Source organism: Vitis riparia, chromosome 7 (assembly GCF_004353265.1).
Source record: "Vitis riparia cultivar Riparia Gloire de Montpellier isolate 1030 chromosome 7, EGFV_Vit.rip_1.0, whole genome shotgun sequence".
NCBI classification, from domain to species: Eukaryota; Viridiplantae; Streptophyta; class Magnoliopsida; order Vitales; family Vitaceae; genus Vitis; species Vitis riparia.
In genome coordinates, this window is record NC_048437.1 from 2876914 (window position 1) to 2892093 (window position 15180).

The 15180-nt window shown below is 32.8% G+C and overlaps 1 protein-coding gene across 2 annotated transcripts; it reads right to left on the bottom strand.

The window, feature by feature from the left end:
- Positions 1-505: 505 nt before the first annotated feature.
- On the bottom strand, positions 506-11091 carry LOC117918754 (crossover junction endonuclease EME1B-like). Of its 2 annotated transcripts, none has more exons than XM_034835636.1 (12): positions 10698-11091; positions 9848-10009; positions 9645-9718; positions 8468-8653; positions 8233-8386; positions 7974-8083; positions 6697-6872; positions 4883-4946; positions 4625-4743; positions 2294-2383; positions 1618-1732; positions 506-1152 (listed from the first exon to the last, which is right to left on the bottom strand). In XM_034835636.1, exons 1-12 carry the CDS (start codon positions 11014-11016, stop codon positions 973-975), a joined length of 1749 nt encoding a protein of 582 aa, XP_034691527.1. In that variant the 5' UTR covers positions 11017-11091; the 3' UTR covers positions 506-972. The 2 variants fall into 2 exon arrangements, with proteins under 2 accessions (XP_034691527.1, XP_034691528.1); XM_034835637.1 differs by having other exon boundaries at positions 8468-8650; positions 10698-11090.
- Between the last annotated feature and the right edge of the window lie 4089 nt (positions 11092-15180).

Here is a 15180-nt window from a genome sequence, read left to right on the forward strand (position 1 = left end):
CTTTGGTTGATGAGAAAAGATTCGAATCAGTGTCTATGTACAGTAAAGGATGGTGTTTGATGAGATGGAAAATCAGTGTGCAGGACTAATGGTAGTCCGGTGGAAACAAATACATTTGGGGAACAAGTATGGATGATGTTGATGGTGGCACATCTCCACATAGGGCAGCCTATAGTTTTGTGCCAGGATGGAAACCATGAAGGCAGTGGTATGCCACATTGGAAATCATGAAAGTGGTGGCGGGCGATGGTGACTGAACCTGGTGATGGTGGTGGGGCAGACCACAGTTTAGGCCCTAAGGTGGTGAGGACCACAAGGTGCAATTGACTAGGGGAAATAGACAGTCCCCTTAAGTGGGTGTCCCACTATGATGAAAATGCAGCCCTCTTGTGGTCCCTCTTTTTGTGTCCTAGTCAATACAGAGAAGAAAATGTCTAGAGAATCATCGTTGCATTTTGTTTAATAACTGGAAAGGAATCATTTCCCAGAAGGTTCAAAGGAATACCTGGTAACAAGAGATGACGTACACTCCACCTTGATTAGGTAACAGCAGCAAGAAGATAGGGTCAGCCAGGAAGCACAAGTCACTGTGGGAGAAGCTTGAGCCTAAATAATCAGGCATGCTCCAGCAACCCTTGTCAGAGTTGGTTGGGGTTTATGCCTCTAAGAGCTGAAGAGGGGTATAGTCCGTAAAAATGTCACTGTTTGCACCCAACTTGTCACTATCCAACTTGCTTAGACTTACTGACCCGGCAACATGGATAGAAATCAAAAGCCAATCTCAATGCTGCTTGAGAGAGTGGATTCCAGCTGACTTCAACTAAGTCCTCATGCTCGGAAATGTATGAATTAATGAATGAGACACAAAACATAATGCAGAGCAAAGAAATTCGTGGGCGAAACATGATGGTGAACCATATACAGGGATCTATTTCTGTTCATATGATAACAATGATAGCCAAGAATCACAATTTAAGATGATTGGTGTCTGAAGAAATCAGCACCATCCTCAACATCATCGGTTTTCATATTTCCGCTTTGAGCCATGAGTATTCTGTACACTCTCTTAGAACAAACCTCACCTAATCTTCTATCTTCACCAAGTAAGCCTTCCGTTGTCAAGTCCTTGAGCAGAAATTCTTTCTCATGCACCTGTCATATTAAATAAAAGAGTCAATGTTAAATATCATAATTACATACACTGTTTATAGCTAAGAAGACACAGAAGGAAAGGGATCTTCATGGAAACCAAAAGATAACTCGAATAAGATGTGGAAAGTATTCATTCTCAAAGTTGCTTTCCTTAGCTTTGTTTTCTTTTGTTTTCTCTTTTCCAACAAGAGCCCCATTACGAGTTCTAAACTTATCTATGTACAAAGAAACACAGACACACATGATATGTAGAGGACATGGTAATTGCTGTTTTAAGAACAACAATCTTTTTTTATTCACAAAATTTTAAGGATATGGTAATTGAGTAGTAAGATGCCTAAACGCTGGTGCACAAACTGAACTGTGCAATAACACTCACAATAAGTGGAGTAGTGCACCAATAAAAAGGTCAAACTACTGAATTGGTCATCAATAGAAAAAAGAGCTGCCACTAATAATACTCACTGATTTACTTGGATCCATGTAAACTCTCAAAAGGGATTTCATGGTTGGGTATTTCTTCCATATTGCAATAGCAAATCGTGGCTGTACCTTTGGGATAGCTACCAATGCTTTTAACCTGAATATGAAAAGAAAAATCAGGAAAAACAATGACATGCTCACATAGATCAATGGATGTTATCAGTCCACACAAGCACACACAGAGAAACACATATGCCATATGTGGTCTACGCACATCAGATTATGAGATGTTTTGCAAAGAAATTGGAAATAAGTGCTATATGGTATCTTGCTCATGCTGACGTATGTTTGACACATTAATAAAAAGGTGGTCAAGAAGGGCTAAGGGAGTTATATATTATATGCTTAGTGTTCTTTTTTAAAATTGTTACACGTAACTGACATAAGTATTTAAATTGATCACACAATTTGGCATCTCTTTGGTATGTCAGAAATTAAATCCAAGGCGAGTCAACTAGGCTGAAAAAGGTGTAAACAAAATGGATATTCATGCACTAAAAGAGCAGTGCAACTTCTACACGTGAAAAGTAACAGATAAGAACTGTGATACAGAAATTATTATCAATCCACAAGTTAAGAAAAATGCAGAAAGATATTTAAAGATTTTCTTCTGTTGTCATACTTGATGATCAATGTAATATGAGAAAAGAATACCTACCAGACACTCTTTTTTATTAGATTCCTATCTGTGGAATCCTTGGGGATAAGGGAACCATTAGCATTTACAGATAACCGTGTTAACTTCTTTCTGCAATTAAAAATAAGCAATGTTAAATTACAATCAGTAACAGTATGAAAAAGAATGCAAATGGGAGAAAAAGAAAAAAAGAAAAAAAAGATATGAGAAAAATATGAAACAAACCAACAAAACCTATACTGATTTGGATCTACAAGATGATGCAATTCTAAAGAAATCAAATTCATTGGTTTTAAATCAGATGGTCACTGAAAAAGACAAGACATGAGAATCAGGGGGATCATAGGCCAATAGCAGATAGAATAACTAGATACTAATTTCTTTATTTTCAAGATTTTACAGGAGTTTCCTTTCTCAGCAAGATAGATAAACCTATGAAGGGTAAACAAGGGAAGCAAATACCCAATAGGATACATGATCAAGGTATACCAGGACACTTATTGGCAGATCATTAAACAATTAGTATTTATGGTCTAAAGAGATCAAGCATCCTTAACCTGAGTTTACTGTTTATTCTTACAAGAAATCTCTAATACAACCTAAGTAAAAACACCTATGTAAGTCACAAAGTTGCCATACTTCTTCACATACTACTCAGATAAGGAAGATGTCTTGCCGATCAGTGACTTGGTGAGTCACTCAAATCCAAGTTACAAGGGAGATTCTGCTGTTATTATTCATGGGTGTCTAAAAAGGAGAGTGGAGAAAGACTTGTGGAAGTTCAATGGTTGACTTCACAAAATAATAGATATTGCTGAGAGTTTGGGAAGTTCAATGGTGTCTAAATGGTTTTGTGGAGAGCATTTGTTGGGTTAACAATTTTTTTTCTTGATACATGTTACAGCCTAATTGCTGAACTATTGTATTGACCCCACTTGTTTGGATGGGTGTTCACCCAAAGTGTTCTCTGACCACATGCATAGATCCATAAGTAACTTAGGAGATGTTCTTACCTCCTTGAGTGTAAGAGCAGTTTTAGTGCGTATACATTTGCTTTCTCAGCATTTGGCTTGTGCAGATAGTTTTGTTCTTTGTGGAGTAATATTTCTCTTCTTTTTTTATCAGCATTTGTACATTTCAACCACTTCTGTGCACCTTATATTCATAATCAGTTGAATGAAGGTAAGCTTTTTGCAATCAGCAAACCGATGGACAGAAGATACTTTCTTATTGGATAGAAAGATAAACTATGTCACCGATGCTATTCCAAACCCTATTTTGGATTGCCTACTAGATTGGATGAAAAACGAAGGAGCTCTCCAGCAAATAGAATCTTTCTTTGTCCCTCTTTTTAACAAAACAGTTGCTTCTTCAACCAGAGCCACCCCCCACTTTGCCCAACTTTGCTTTCTTTATTTGAACTACATCTAACAGATTTTAAACTTTTCTATTTTGAGGAAGTGACCACATCCTTATTGATGCTTTACAAGCTAATGACGAGAAGTGGCCACATGCTAATTAACTTTATATTTTGAGTACCAGAAACGTTGACCACCTCCAAATGTAGCCACAGCAAATCCCATATATGTGTGTGCATCCTAGCCAGTGTAGTAAATCAAGTCACAAACCCATCCACACAAAACCAAGATATAAGCATATAATTGGGGTAAAAGGGTTTTTAAGATTTCCTAATAGTTTTGCTAGAGAAAAAGTAAACGATCCCATGTTTACTTGGAATGCTAGGATTTCTAAGGATACTTGGAAGACACTTGAGTTGATGTGGAACTTGCTTCATTTCCATGTTTCTTTTTGGGCCTACTGTACTAACATTTTTAAACCATTTCCCTTGAGTGTAATTCAAGCTTAATCGGCTTTTGGTACATGCACCCTAGGGTTGGGGCCTACTTGTATAGACTTTTTTTTGGTTCCTTTTGTATGGTCCTCCCTGTAAAGTGGAGGTTTCTTTGGGTCTTTTGATCAGGTTTGTATTTCATGGGGAGGATTTCTCATTCTTCTCATGTTTTTATTCATATTAATTAATACATCTTTTGTTTCTGATATAAAATAAATAAAAGTAAGCAATCCCAACTTTAACTAATAAAAAAGAATTTAAACGCAGTCCGCATAATCATACCAATGTATTGTATATTAGGTAATATGATGAAAATTGCTTTAAACCTGAATAAAAACATCAGGAACTCTTGATTTACCAATTTCTATAATACCAAATATATCATAATAGGTTACAAGAGGCCACAAAAATTAATGTTGTGGGTTAGAGGTTTTATTTTAATTCAACAATTTAGACCTGAACTGGTTAGTTTTCATTGCACAAAGATGAGCATGCAATACCTGAATTGACAAGAGGCCAAGCTGCATGTCAAACCAACAACATGTTCAGCTAATTCAGCTTCGTCTATGCATTGTCTTGAATGTACCCTAAGAAAATGAGTGGTTAGCTTTGACAGAACCTGTTACAATAACAAAAATCAGGTGTCAATACAAAGATGGATATTGAGATTTTTAATTTCAACTATGAAAAGCCACAAATTAGAAATTCTCAAGCTCTGTGCAAGTAAAAGGGAGAGATCTTTCATTAAATGATCTAACCTCCTCAACAGGAGGGCGTCTCCAACTGCTACTATTTGTGGGGTTCTTGTAATGTCCCTGCTCCCTAAGACAACGAAAAAATATGTGCATCAAATCATTGCAGTAATACACAATTAACAAGGATATATCCCGCAAAAGATAGAAACAAATAGTTCCTGATAGAAACAAATTGGAAGGTTCATCACACGCACACACCAGAAAAAAAGTAAGAACAAAAAACACCACATCTACATATTGACATTGCATATTTGTAATAGATAACATCTGCTTCAATTGGCAGGTGATCTGATTTCTGCGAATCTCTAAACAGAATATATAGCAATAAAATGGTGAAAAAAACCCAGTTGTATCCTTGGATGAAAACTTATGATTCCAAAATAGTAGATGAAATTAATTGATTGCCATGCAATTCTGCTCATGATGCAAGAAGAGTAAATTAGCTTACTTATAAAGAGTGACTCAGATGTGATAGACCCTTGTTTGAGAATTGACTTAAACTAGAAAAGAAGAAGCAATCATAAACTATGTGACAGCTATGAGGAGAAATATAATTGCTGCATTGAGAATCATGAGTAAATCTTTATACATTTTATACCAAAGGAAATAGATGCAGGAAGAGCTTTTATTGGTGTTATTAATCAAAACTACACCTGGATGTTGTACACTAGTACTAACTTTGTCATACACAGAAGTCAACAAGAATGAAGAAACCAATACCACAAGTAATTAACAAATTATTTTAGTTCATTTTTTCAATTCTTTGATAGATAAAATCTTATTAAAGACCTGCTTGTTTTGTATTCTGGAAAATTGCATTTGTATAGTTGATTTGATAGTGCTTTCTTGGAAAATAAATTGTCCAGCTGGTTAGGACTTGAGAGAATTTTAAGAAGCAAGGATTTTGTTGATCTTCCAACTTACAAAATGAACTATGACATTTTTGTAAAGTACAGGTCAGCTATGCAAGATAATTCCTTGACCATACTGCTTCCAAAATGCTGCTTTATTGTCTTGATTCAACAATTCCAAATCCCAAATTTGCCAATGTAGCCCAAAAGTACAGTAAGATCAAGGATCACGATTACAAGCTAAACCAAGAGTACAGTGGCTTAAAATTCTCAAGCATTTAAAGTCTTTTTCAGCAGTTTTTTCCTATGTGTTTGATTAGCATATAACATATGGATTGCCTAAGATGTAAAAATATCATGTGCACTTACATGCAAGACAATGCTTTCAATCATAAGTTGCTTGTTTTCTTTGATTTCATTTTTGCCCCCCATAATACCTTTCTAATTAGAAAGAAGAAATACACCAGAAGAATTTGACAATTGTTTTACATGATTGGTTTTTTCAATATTTTAAGTATAGCTGTCTATCTATGTCAACACTCATTGAATTTTATTTGATAAAATTATCCAGTGCTTATTTGGAAAAACTATGGACTTGTATATGTGTCTTGATTTCTTTTGCTCTCTCAATGACAAACCCACAATCAAACCGAAGTGTATCATCACTATATTTTTCATCATGCCTATCACTAGATATTAACAAAATGCAACGACCCCCAGAGTCGCATGTCTAAAATTATGAGAGAAGATGACAACAACCAAAAAATGTAAAAGAAATACATATCAGTAACTTAATTAAAGAAAATTCTATAAGCACAATTCATTAACCCTCCTATATAATGAAGAAAACTATAAAAATCTCAATGTTTTACAGAAAAGAGAAAATGTTTTAGCAATTAACCAAGCCAAAGGTAACATAGAAAATAAGGTATAGGATTCTATGAGTAAGCTTCAGCACTTTCTCACCTTTTATGGATATAGGCCATTAACCTATTTGTGAGATAGCAAACAGTATGAGATGGATAATGACTCTGAACACCCAAAACATGATCCATAAGAGATTCATTAGTAACAAGATTACAGAATTCCTCAGCCTCATATACAAGCAATACATATGGGATTTCCATTCCTTCAGGAGAAAGCTGCAATAAACTCAAGATGTCAATATCTATCAAAACATAATTTTATATGCAGTAACTTCAAAATGAATCACAAACATCATGGATAGCAAGGAAGCCTATAAATCTTAATTAATCTTATAACAAGTTAACAGTATAGTTATTGCCTTGTTATGTTAGTGAATTTGTCAAACTCAAAAACAGCCAATCGTACCATGTTGGCTATTCAAAGCAACCATTACACATGATCTTAGCATACTAGTACCAAGATAAAAATTTGAAACAACATCCATACATGTAATATGATCTCAGACAAGGCTAAAGAGCATTTGCTTCAAAGAAACAGTTGTTTGATGAAGAATTAAGATAAACTATAAATACTTGGCACCATTCAGCCAAACACAAGCCAAAAAAAACAGCTTATTTTGCTACATACAAAACGTGTATTATTGAATGTTTTACAGTATGGCAATATTTGTGTTTAGGTAAAAATTAACAATACCTCAAATGCCTTTTAACTGTTATTGTTCATTCCCTTTTTGTCATTTTAGGTATTATAGTTGACCAAATCAAGTTTTTAATCAACCGCTAAGACTCTAGTCTCTAGCAATCATGTAACGTACCAAACAAATCAGGGGATAAAAACCAAAAGCAGTCAACCAAAAGAGAAAACTCTAGCAGATTAGCATTTTAAAAGGGGAATATCCACCTCAAATAATTGCTAAGAGCAAACAATTTGATGAAGTGATAAACCTTCCCATGATAATATGCATCAGAAGGGGCTGAAATCCATTTCATGCTTTTTCTCTGCAGTATTTGAGGGATATGAGGCTTGCACCTCAAGACAAGGCTCACTTCCCATTGTTAGAGAAACATTCAACCTTAAGTCTGCTTTATTTTAGACCCTCCAACTCAATTTTTGGTTGCAATGCCCAGGAAGCAACAGTATTGATACTGAACCACATAAAATTGTTTCATCTAATAATCAATTTCCAAAAATTAAAATTGCCAGTATAAATTGCAGGCTTATTTGCTGTGAAATATAAGTGCAAGGTGGGAATATAGTGATGCTATTAAATATCAGAGCCTACAAATTTTATATCCAAACTCCAATTATTTAATCACCTGTGAAATTTGTTCTGGAACAGTCATTGTCCATACAATGGACCTTGCAATTGGATTTGATGTTACACGGAATGTAAGGCCCTTTTCAGCAAACCTTGAAAGCAGATGTCCTAAAGAAAGTAAAAAACAAAAAATTTGCTCAGCACATACCAGATTTGAGAAGTAGATGATATCAGTAAATATAAGAAGAGGAAGATGCCATATCACCAATCCCAGATTTGAGAAGTAAATGATATAGGTAAGATCAATTAGACCATACCTCCAATTGACCCCAACTCTATAACCTTGGTGTCAATTTGAGCCACAATGGATTTTAGCGCAAGCTTCCCTTTCTCCCACTTCTGCTTTTCTTTCTGCAATTTCTTCACCTCAGCAGCTTCAGCCTTCAAAGCGGCTTTCTGCAATTTTTCTTCCTGTATAATGGATTTAATCAGTCATTTATATCCATAAAAGCATCTGCCAATTCAAAATACAGTACCAGATAAAATACTGACTTGCTTCTTTAGTTTCTTTTCTTCCATTAATCGAATTCTTTCTTCTTTCTTTTGATTTTTTGTTCCCATTGCTCTGTCCATTCTCTTTTTCTTCTCTGCATTAACTTCAATGGTACTCTTTTGCTTTAGGACATCATCCTTTTGCTCCAGTCCAACATTTTCTTTGTCACTATGGTCCTCTACCTGCTTTTATTGCCACCCAATCATAGAAACATGCTGAATAAAATTCTTTGTTAAGATGTTTCTACAGGAATTCACATGTAGGTAAACCAAAATCCGATAAATAACAAAAGATGAAGAACATATTCACAACCAAGTTTCCACTCATGAACACCAATTCTACCCTAATTATGGCACATAGTATGCACGATGAACTACAGAAAGCAGTTGTCCAATAATTATATCATTCTTATGCTGAAGGAACACTACTGCTACTGCCACGAGAAAACTAGAACCATTATATGACCAGTGCTAAAGTTTAAAGCACTGGCTTATAAAACTCCAATAGCATGTATGCTGGTACATCAATCATTTGAATCACAATTAGCTTGAGCACAGTAGCAGTTAGCTATGGATGATTACATGTAAGTGCCACCTCTGAGACACCTTGACTATATCGGAGATGTAGGGTTCTTTTTCTAGTAATATGAAACAAACCCATGTTTGGATTGACTTCTTGGAAGCCAAATGCACCTTTTTTCTTATGCTCAATGAGAGCTTCTGGAAATTTCACTAAAACATATTTCCAGCAAGCAGCTTCATTGTTTGAAAAGGAACCAAAAGGTTGCAAACATTTAATGATAACAGAAATGCAACTGGTTTTTCAAAAGTGTTTTTATTTTTAGAAATGAAAACAATGGCCATGTTTAAGACCTTGTTGTTTTTATATCATTTTCAATTCTTAAAGTGCTTGCATTTTTCAAAACACTATCTATATATATAGCAGTCTATATTTTGATGTTATTCTAAAAATTACCCGTTTTCAGAAAAAAGTTGTTGAAAATAATTTTTGAAAGTGTGGTACCAATTTATTTTTTTCTTTTATTTTTCGTTTTTTTTTAAATTAATAGAAATCTATTTTCATTTCTATTGCTAGACCTTCACATTTTATATATGTACAAATATGAGCATAAGGGAGTATAATTATCATCACTCACCACAACCATGAAGAATGTACCTGATGGATATCATCTTCCAAAAAGGTTGGAACCATACAACCGTCTCTATACATCCATGTTTCATTGACAGACCCTGATGAAGAATGCAACACAGAACAATACAAATAAACTCCAGAAGATATGGAAATAATTTCATTCATAACTTTGAAACTCATTTATGAATCTAGACATCAAGGCACCAGATTGAACCTTATAAACTTACCCGGAGAACATGCAGGCTCAACAAATTGAGAACTCAAATCTGAAACTTTCAGAACATTAGAATCAACACAAGTCGTTTCATTTTCATTTTCCTTCAAATTTCCCCTCCCAATACCACTTTCAGATTCATTGTCAGACTCCAACCATATCAATCTGCTAATTTCTAACACATAAAGCAAACAAGGGGAGTACAAATAAATTAAATCAAATTCATGCAAAATAGATAGAAATTCAAAATCTAAACAAACCTATAATCCTAATTCACAAACAAAACTCTAACGGTATGTTTAGTTCTCAGAAAATTTGAGGGAAAATGCAAAGAAAAGAAAATAGAGAGGAAAAGTAAAAAGAAAGAAAAAAATGAAGGAAAATAAAAAATAGAGTTAAAATGATAAATTATTTTTATTTTCTGCTTCAAACTCATTTTATTTATTTTAACTCATCGATATAAAGATTAAATAATTTTAAAATATATAAGTTTCTAACTAATTTTAATTATATTTAATTTTCTCTTGAATATTTTATAAAATAACCAAGAAAATCATTTTCTTAGCATTCTTTTTCTTTCGTTTGTACTTTCTTGCGAACCAAACACAACCTAAATAAATTTAACCAAAATGCTAATCACCCAAACACAACAAATAATCTTCTAATTAAGACTCCATGGGAACACAGAGTACGAAGAAGAGATAAAATAAAATAAAAATAAATAAAAAGAAGAGGAACGTAAAAAAATTAAACTTTAAATAATTTTCATAACAGAATAAATAAAAAATGAGGGAGACCTTCCTTTTCGGAGGATCCAAACAGAGTGAAATCGTCAGCCCGAAATAAAAAATAACCAAACTCACCAGCAAACTTTTGGTCAGAAGTCGAAACCCTAACTTCCGGATTGGATGAAGCGTAGGTGCATTTAACAATTGAGACATCGGATTTGGATAAACCGGACAACGGCGTCTCCGCCACGAACGACGGGGTGGAGTCTGAACCTGGCTTCCGCGGCGTCGGGTCATCATCGATGATGAGAATTGTAGGGTTTGGAAGCGTAGAGATAGGATCGCAATCCTCTGTTCTTCGCTTCTTGGACTGGATTGGAAGAGGAGTAGAGTGCAGTGAACTTGGATCCTGATCGTCATCTGAGAGAATGTGGAATGAGATCGGCTCAGCCATTGGTGAAATGGAGAAAACTGTAGAGAATCGCAATGGAGAGAATGTGATTTTTCGTATTTGAGAAGAAGCGCGGGTTCGTGAGGTAAAGGGGGTGTTTGGTTGCAAGTTTTTGCAAAGCGCCACTCGGTTTATTTACATTCCCGATTTCAATTAGCGTTTTTATACTAATAAATAAACAGAGCTATATAAATTATAATTGGAAATTGACTTCAAAACAATTTTCTACCATTTGACAAATTTTTTTATCTTAAATATTTTTTTAATAATTATTCTGAAAAATTATCATTTTTAAAAAACTAATTTTTAAAATATATATATATTCTAAAAATATATCATTAAAAAAAATTTTTGACATTTTTTTAGTTATTTTTTATATACATAATAATTTAAAAAATGTATACTTTTCAAGATGTTTGATTTTTAAAATAATAATAATAATTTTTTTTTTTTGAAAAGATGTATTTTTTTCTAAATCAATGAATTTTATGGAGGTTTATAAAATGAATAAAATTAAATAAATGTAATTGGAACAATTAATAAAATGACTACTTCAACCTCCTAATGGTTAGTTGGCAAGTCTTAAATATATAATTTTGAAAAACAATTATATATAAAAAATTTCATCAAACCTTAGAAAAAGATAAATTTTGTCTTTGTTCTTCCAAGAATCGTAAAGGTTGTAAAAAATTAAAAATATTAGTTTTGTAAGTGTCCAAGAAACGTATGCTAATTAACTGGGTTACGGCCCAACGCATTTGAGTTGGGCATGGACCTAGTCTACAAACAAAAGTGGGCCCAGATTGCTGTCCAATGGTTAAAGGGAGCACACTTTATAGTTTGGGCTCACACTTGGTTTTGGCATATGAGCGCAGTTGTATCAAGAAAAACATATTGATCTCAAAATAATTTTATCTTTTAGATAATAAACCAATAATATTTATCGAATTGACATAGTTTCCCCCCCTTAGAGACAGCCCTTTTGTTGAGCAAGAAAAAACTTATAATTCTATTGCTAGTATACCTCTTACTTAATACCAATTGGTTTGAATCTTCTAATTTCATCTAAAATATAAATCCATCTTATTACTTTTTATATTGTGACACTATTTATACTAATTCTTAGGGATGACCATTGAGCGATTTTGGGACGGATCACCCATATCCCGTTTATTTATATATATTATTATCCCATGCACAAAATAATAATAATAATAAATAAATAAATAGGACGGGGAGAGGTAAGGTAGGTATAAAAAATTCTTATACCGGCCCGACTTGTTTAATTTTTATTCAATTTTTATGTTTTTAAATTTTAATTTTTATTAAAAGTAAATATAATTTATAAATGAAAAACAATATTTTTATTTATGTTAAAAAAGTTAAAAAATGAAAAAAAAATATTTATTTTAAATTATACATAATTGGGGTGGGACATGATAGAAGAAGTCACACTCAAATTGGTTTTTAAAAACTTTTCAAACTCATTTGAATTTATTTATCTTTATCTCAAACTCTTTTTGTTAGGAGAGAGGTAGGACGAGTACAAAAAAGAGAAACCGTTTCATCGTCATCCCTACTAATTTCTTATATTTCCTCTCTAATCCATTATTTCAATTTATCTTTTTACATGATTGGGTTAACTTTTTACTCCCATCTATCATTCATATTTGTTTATCCTCTTCAATTATTTGTCCTTACTGGTTGTAATTATCTTAATGTTAAATATCCCATCGGAAAATGCCTAATTTATGTTTCCTATAGAGGTATATCGTGTATTAGTAGTTACTTCCAAAAAACCTAGCTTAATTTCTTCAAATGCAATGAACTTTTTTTTTGTAAGATGTATCTCATTTGATTGTCATAAGAATCTTTATTCTCTAAAACACAATGCTAACGTAGGCTAAGAGCGAGGAACTATCACATGTTGATGCATGTAAAGCCAAATTCAAGATCTGCAATTAATTAGAGCTTGAAAACAAAACGATCAAACTACTTAAAAAGATAACTTATTAATGATAGTACTTAAGTTTTGTTTGAACTATGAAATAAATAAATTCAAAAAAAAATTTTAATTTTAAGCTTCTAAAAAGGTAAAAGGTTTTTATCCCTTTTAAATTTAGTACAAAATGAATAATTTTATTCAATGGTTTATAGATTAAAGTATGAAAGAAAAATGTCATTTTCAAATATGGGCGATTCTTCAATTCGTCGACATGAATTTTTATTATTTATTTATTTATTTATTTTTATTTTTTTATGATATCGATTTGATTTGATTTTTATTTTATTTTTTACTTTTAAATGAAACCCAAAAAACAAAGAAAAAAAAAAAAACTATTTCAAAACATGCCGTATCAATAAATACATACACCTTTTAAGCATGTGACCACACATTTCCTTCCTGTCCTTTCCGTTCCATCGTCCATGAAAGAAAGAAAACGACCGAAATCAGATTCCCACAGACCAAACACGCCCCCAACCCCACCTCATTAAATTAGCCTGAATGCGACTCTCCTTCCTCCAAAACCCTCCAAACCTTGCCACCCTAATCAAGAAAATGACACCGCCCTCGGCCCCCTTAAACCCTGTAAACCAAAACTCTAACCAGACCCTAGCCGATGCCGGTTAGTACTCGACAGAAGGCAGACCAAAAGCCCTTTCACGAGACCCTCCAACCCATTTCTGGCCCCAGGCGTGGGAGCCTTTGCCGGAGCCGAGGATGGGGACCATGGACATGGTGACGAAGCTTGTGGGGTCAAGTAGGGTTTGGCGACAGGCAGGTTTCTGAGAGTCGTTCATACTGTCTGCGAGGGGGTGATGTGGTGGAAACTTATGATTGGAATGCGGTTTATGAGTGAGGGAGTGGAGTAGACAAGGGCTTATTAATGGAGTGTTGTCCCTTGGCTTGCTGGTCAGTCGACGTGAGCCGTTTGTCTAGGGAGAAAGACAAGAGTGACGGAGGGGAGAGGATTTTCTAGATATTGCATGCGATCATTTAATTAATTTCCACCATTCAATTGAAAATTTGAAAATTAAAAGAAAATAATTTTTAGATTCTTTTTTAATTGACGGCAAAAGAATGAGTTTTTTTTTTTTTTTTTTTTTTTTTTTAAGAAATTGGAGATTTTTTAGGACCCCCGTTTGAGTGGTGGGAAAAAGTTTTAAGAAGGCAAGCAGGAAAAATTATATGGGTGTCAACTCTTTTTTAAAAGTATTTTTGGAGATTTGTTATTGAAAAATAATTTTTAATTATTTTAAAAACTCTCAAAAAAAATTATTTTCAAATTAAAATTGGCCAAATATGAAAGATGTTAGATTTAAAAATTTAGGATAAATTCATTCCTTTTAATCAATTAATTATTAGAATAAATAAATAAATAAAATAAAAAATTGTAAATAATTTATTTTATTTTTTACATAGAAAAGAAAACATGAGTAATAAGTTGTGTTGGAAAAATATGAGAATAAAATAGGAAAAAATAATAAAGAAAAATTTTAAAAATATTTTTTCATATATTTTATTTTATTTCTTTTTTCATTGTACTATTATTTTTTATCAAATATTATCTCTCCACAAATTATAATAATAAATACACTTTTATGTCATTTAGGTTATATTTTATTCTCAAAAAATATGAGGGAAAACATAAGAGAGAGAAAACAAAAAGAAAAGTTCACAGAAAGAAAAAAAAAATAAATTAATAAATTATTTTATATATTATTTCATTTCACTTTTTTTTATATAAACGTTAAATTATTTAAATATATATAAATTTTAATTATATTTTATTTATTTTTATATATTTTTCATGTTGAAACCAAATATATATATATATTTAGTATTTTCAGTAACCAAACATCCCCTTACGGATGATAATAATATTTTTTTTAAAAAAATTAATGATAAAAATGATTATGTACTTTGTAACTCACATGCACTATGTAAAAATGAAAATAATTACCATTTTCACTAGACAACAAGTGGAATAATTTTGTCCACGGTTGGGATGTCAAGATTCTGATGATTGGAATATGATTTGTGGATGAGGGCCGCTCTTATTAATGCTATGTTTTCACTAGGGTTTCGCCCATGTAGATAGGCCGTTTGGTTCCTAAGAAAGACAAAAAGAAATGGATCTTTGGTGATAATTGATATTACAATTT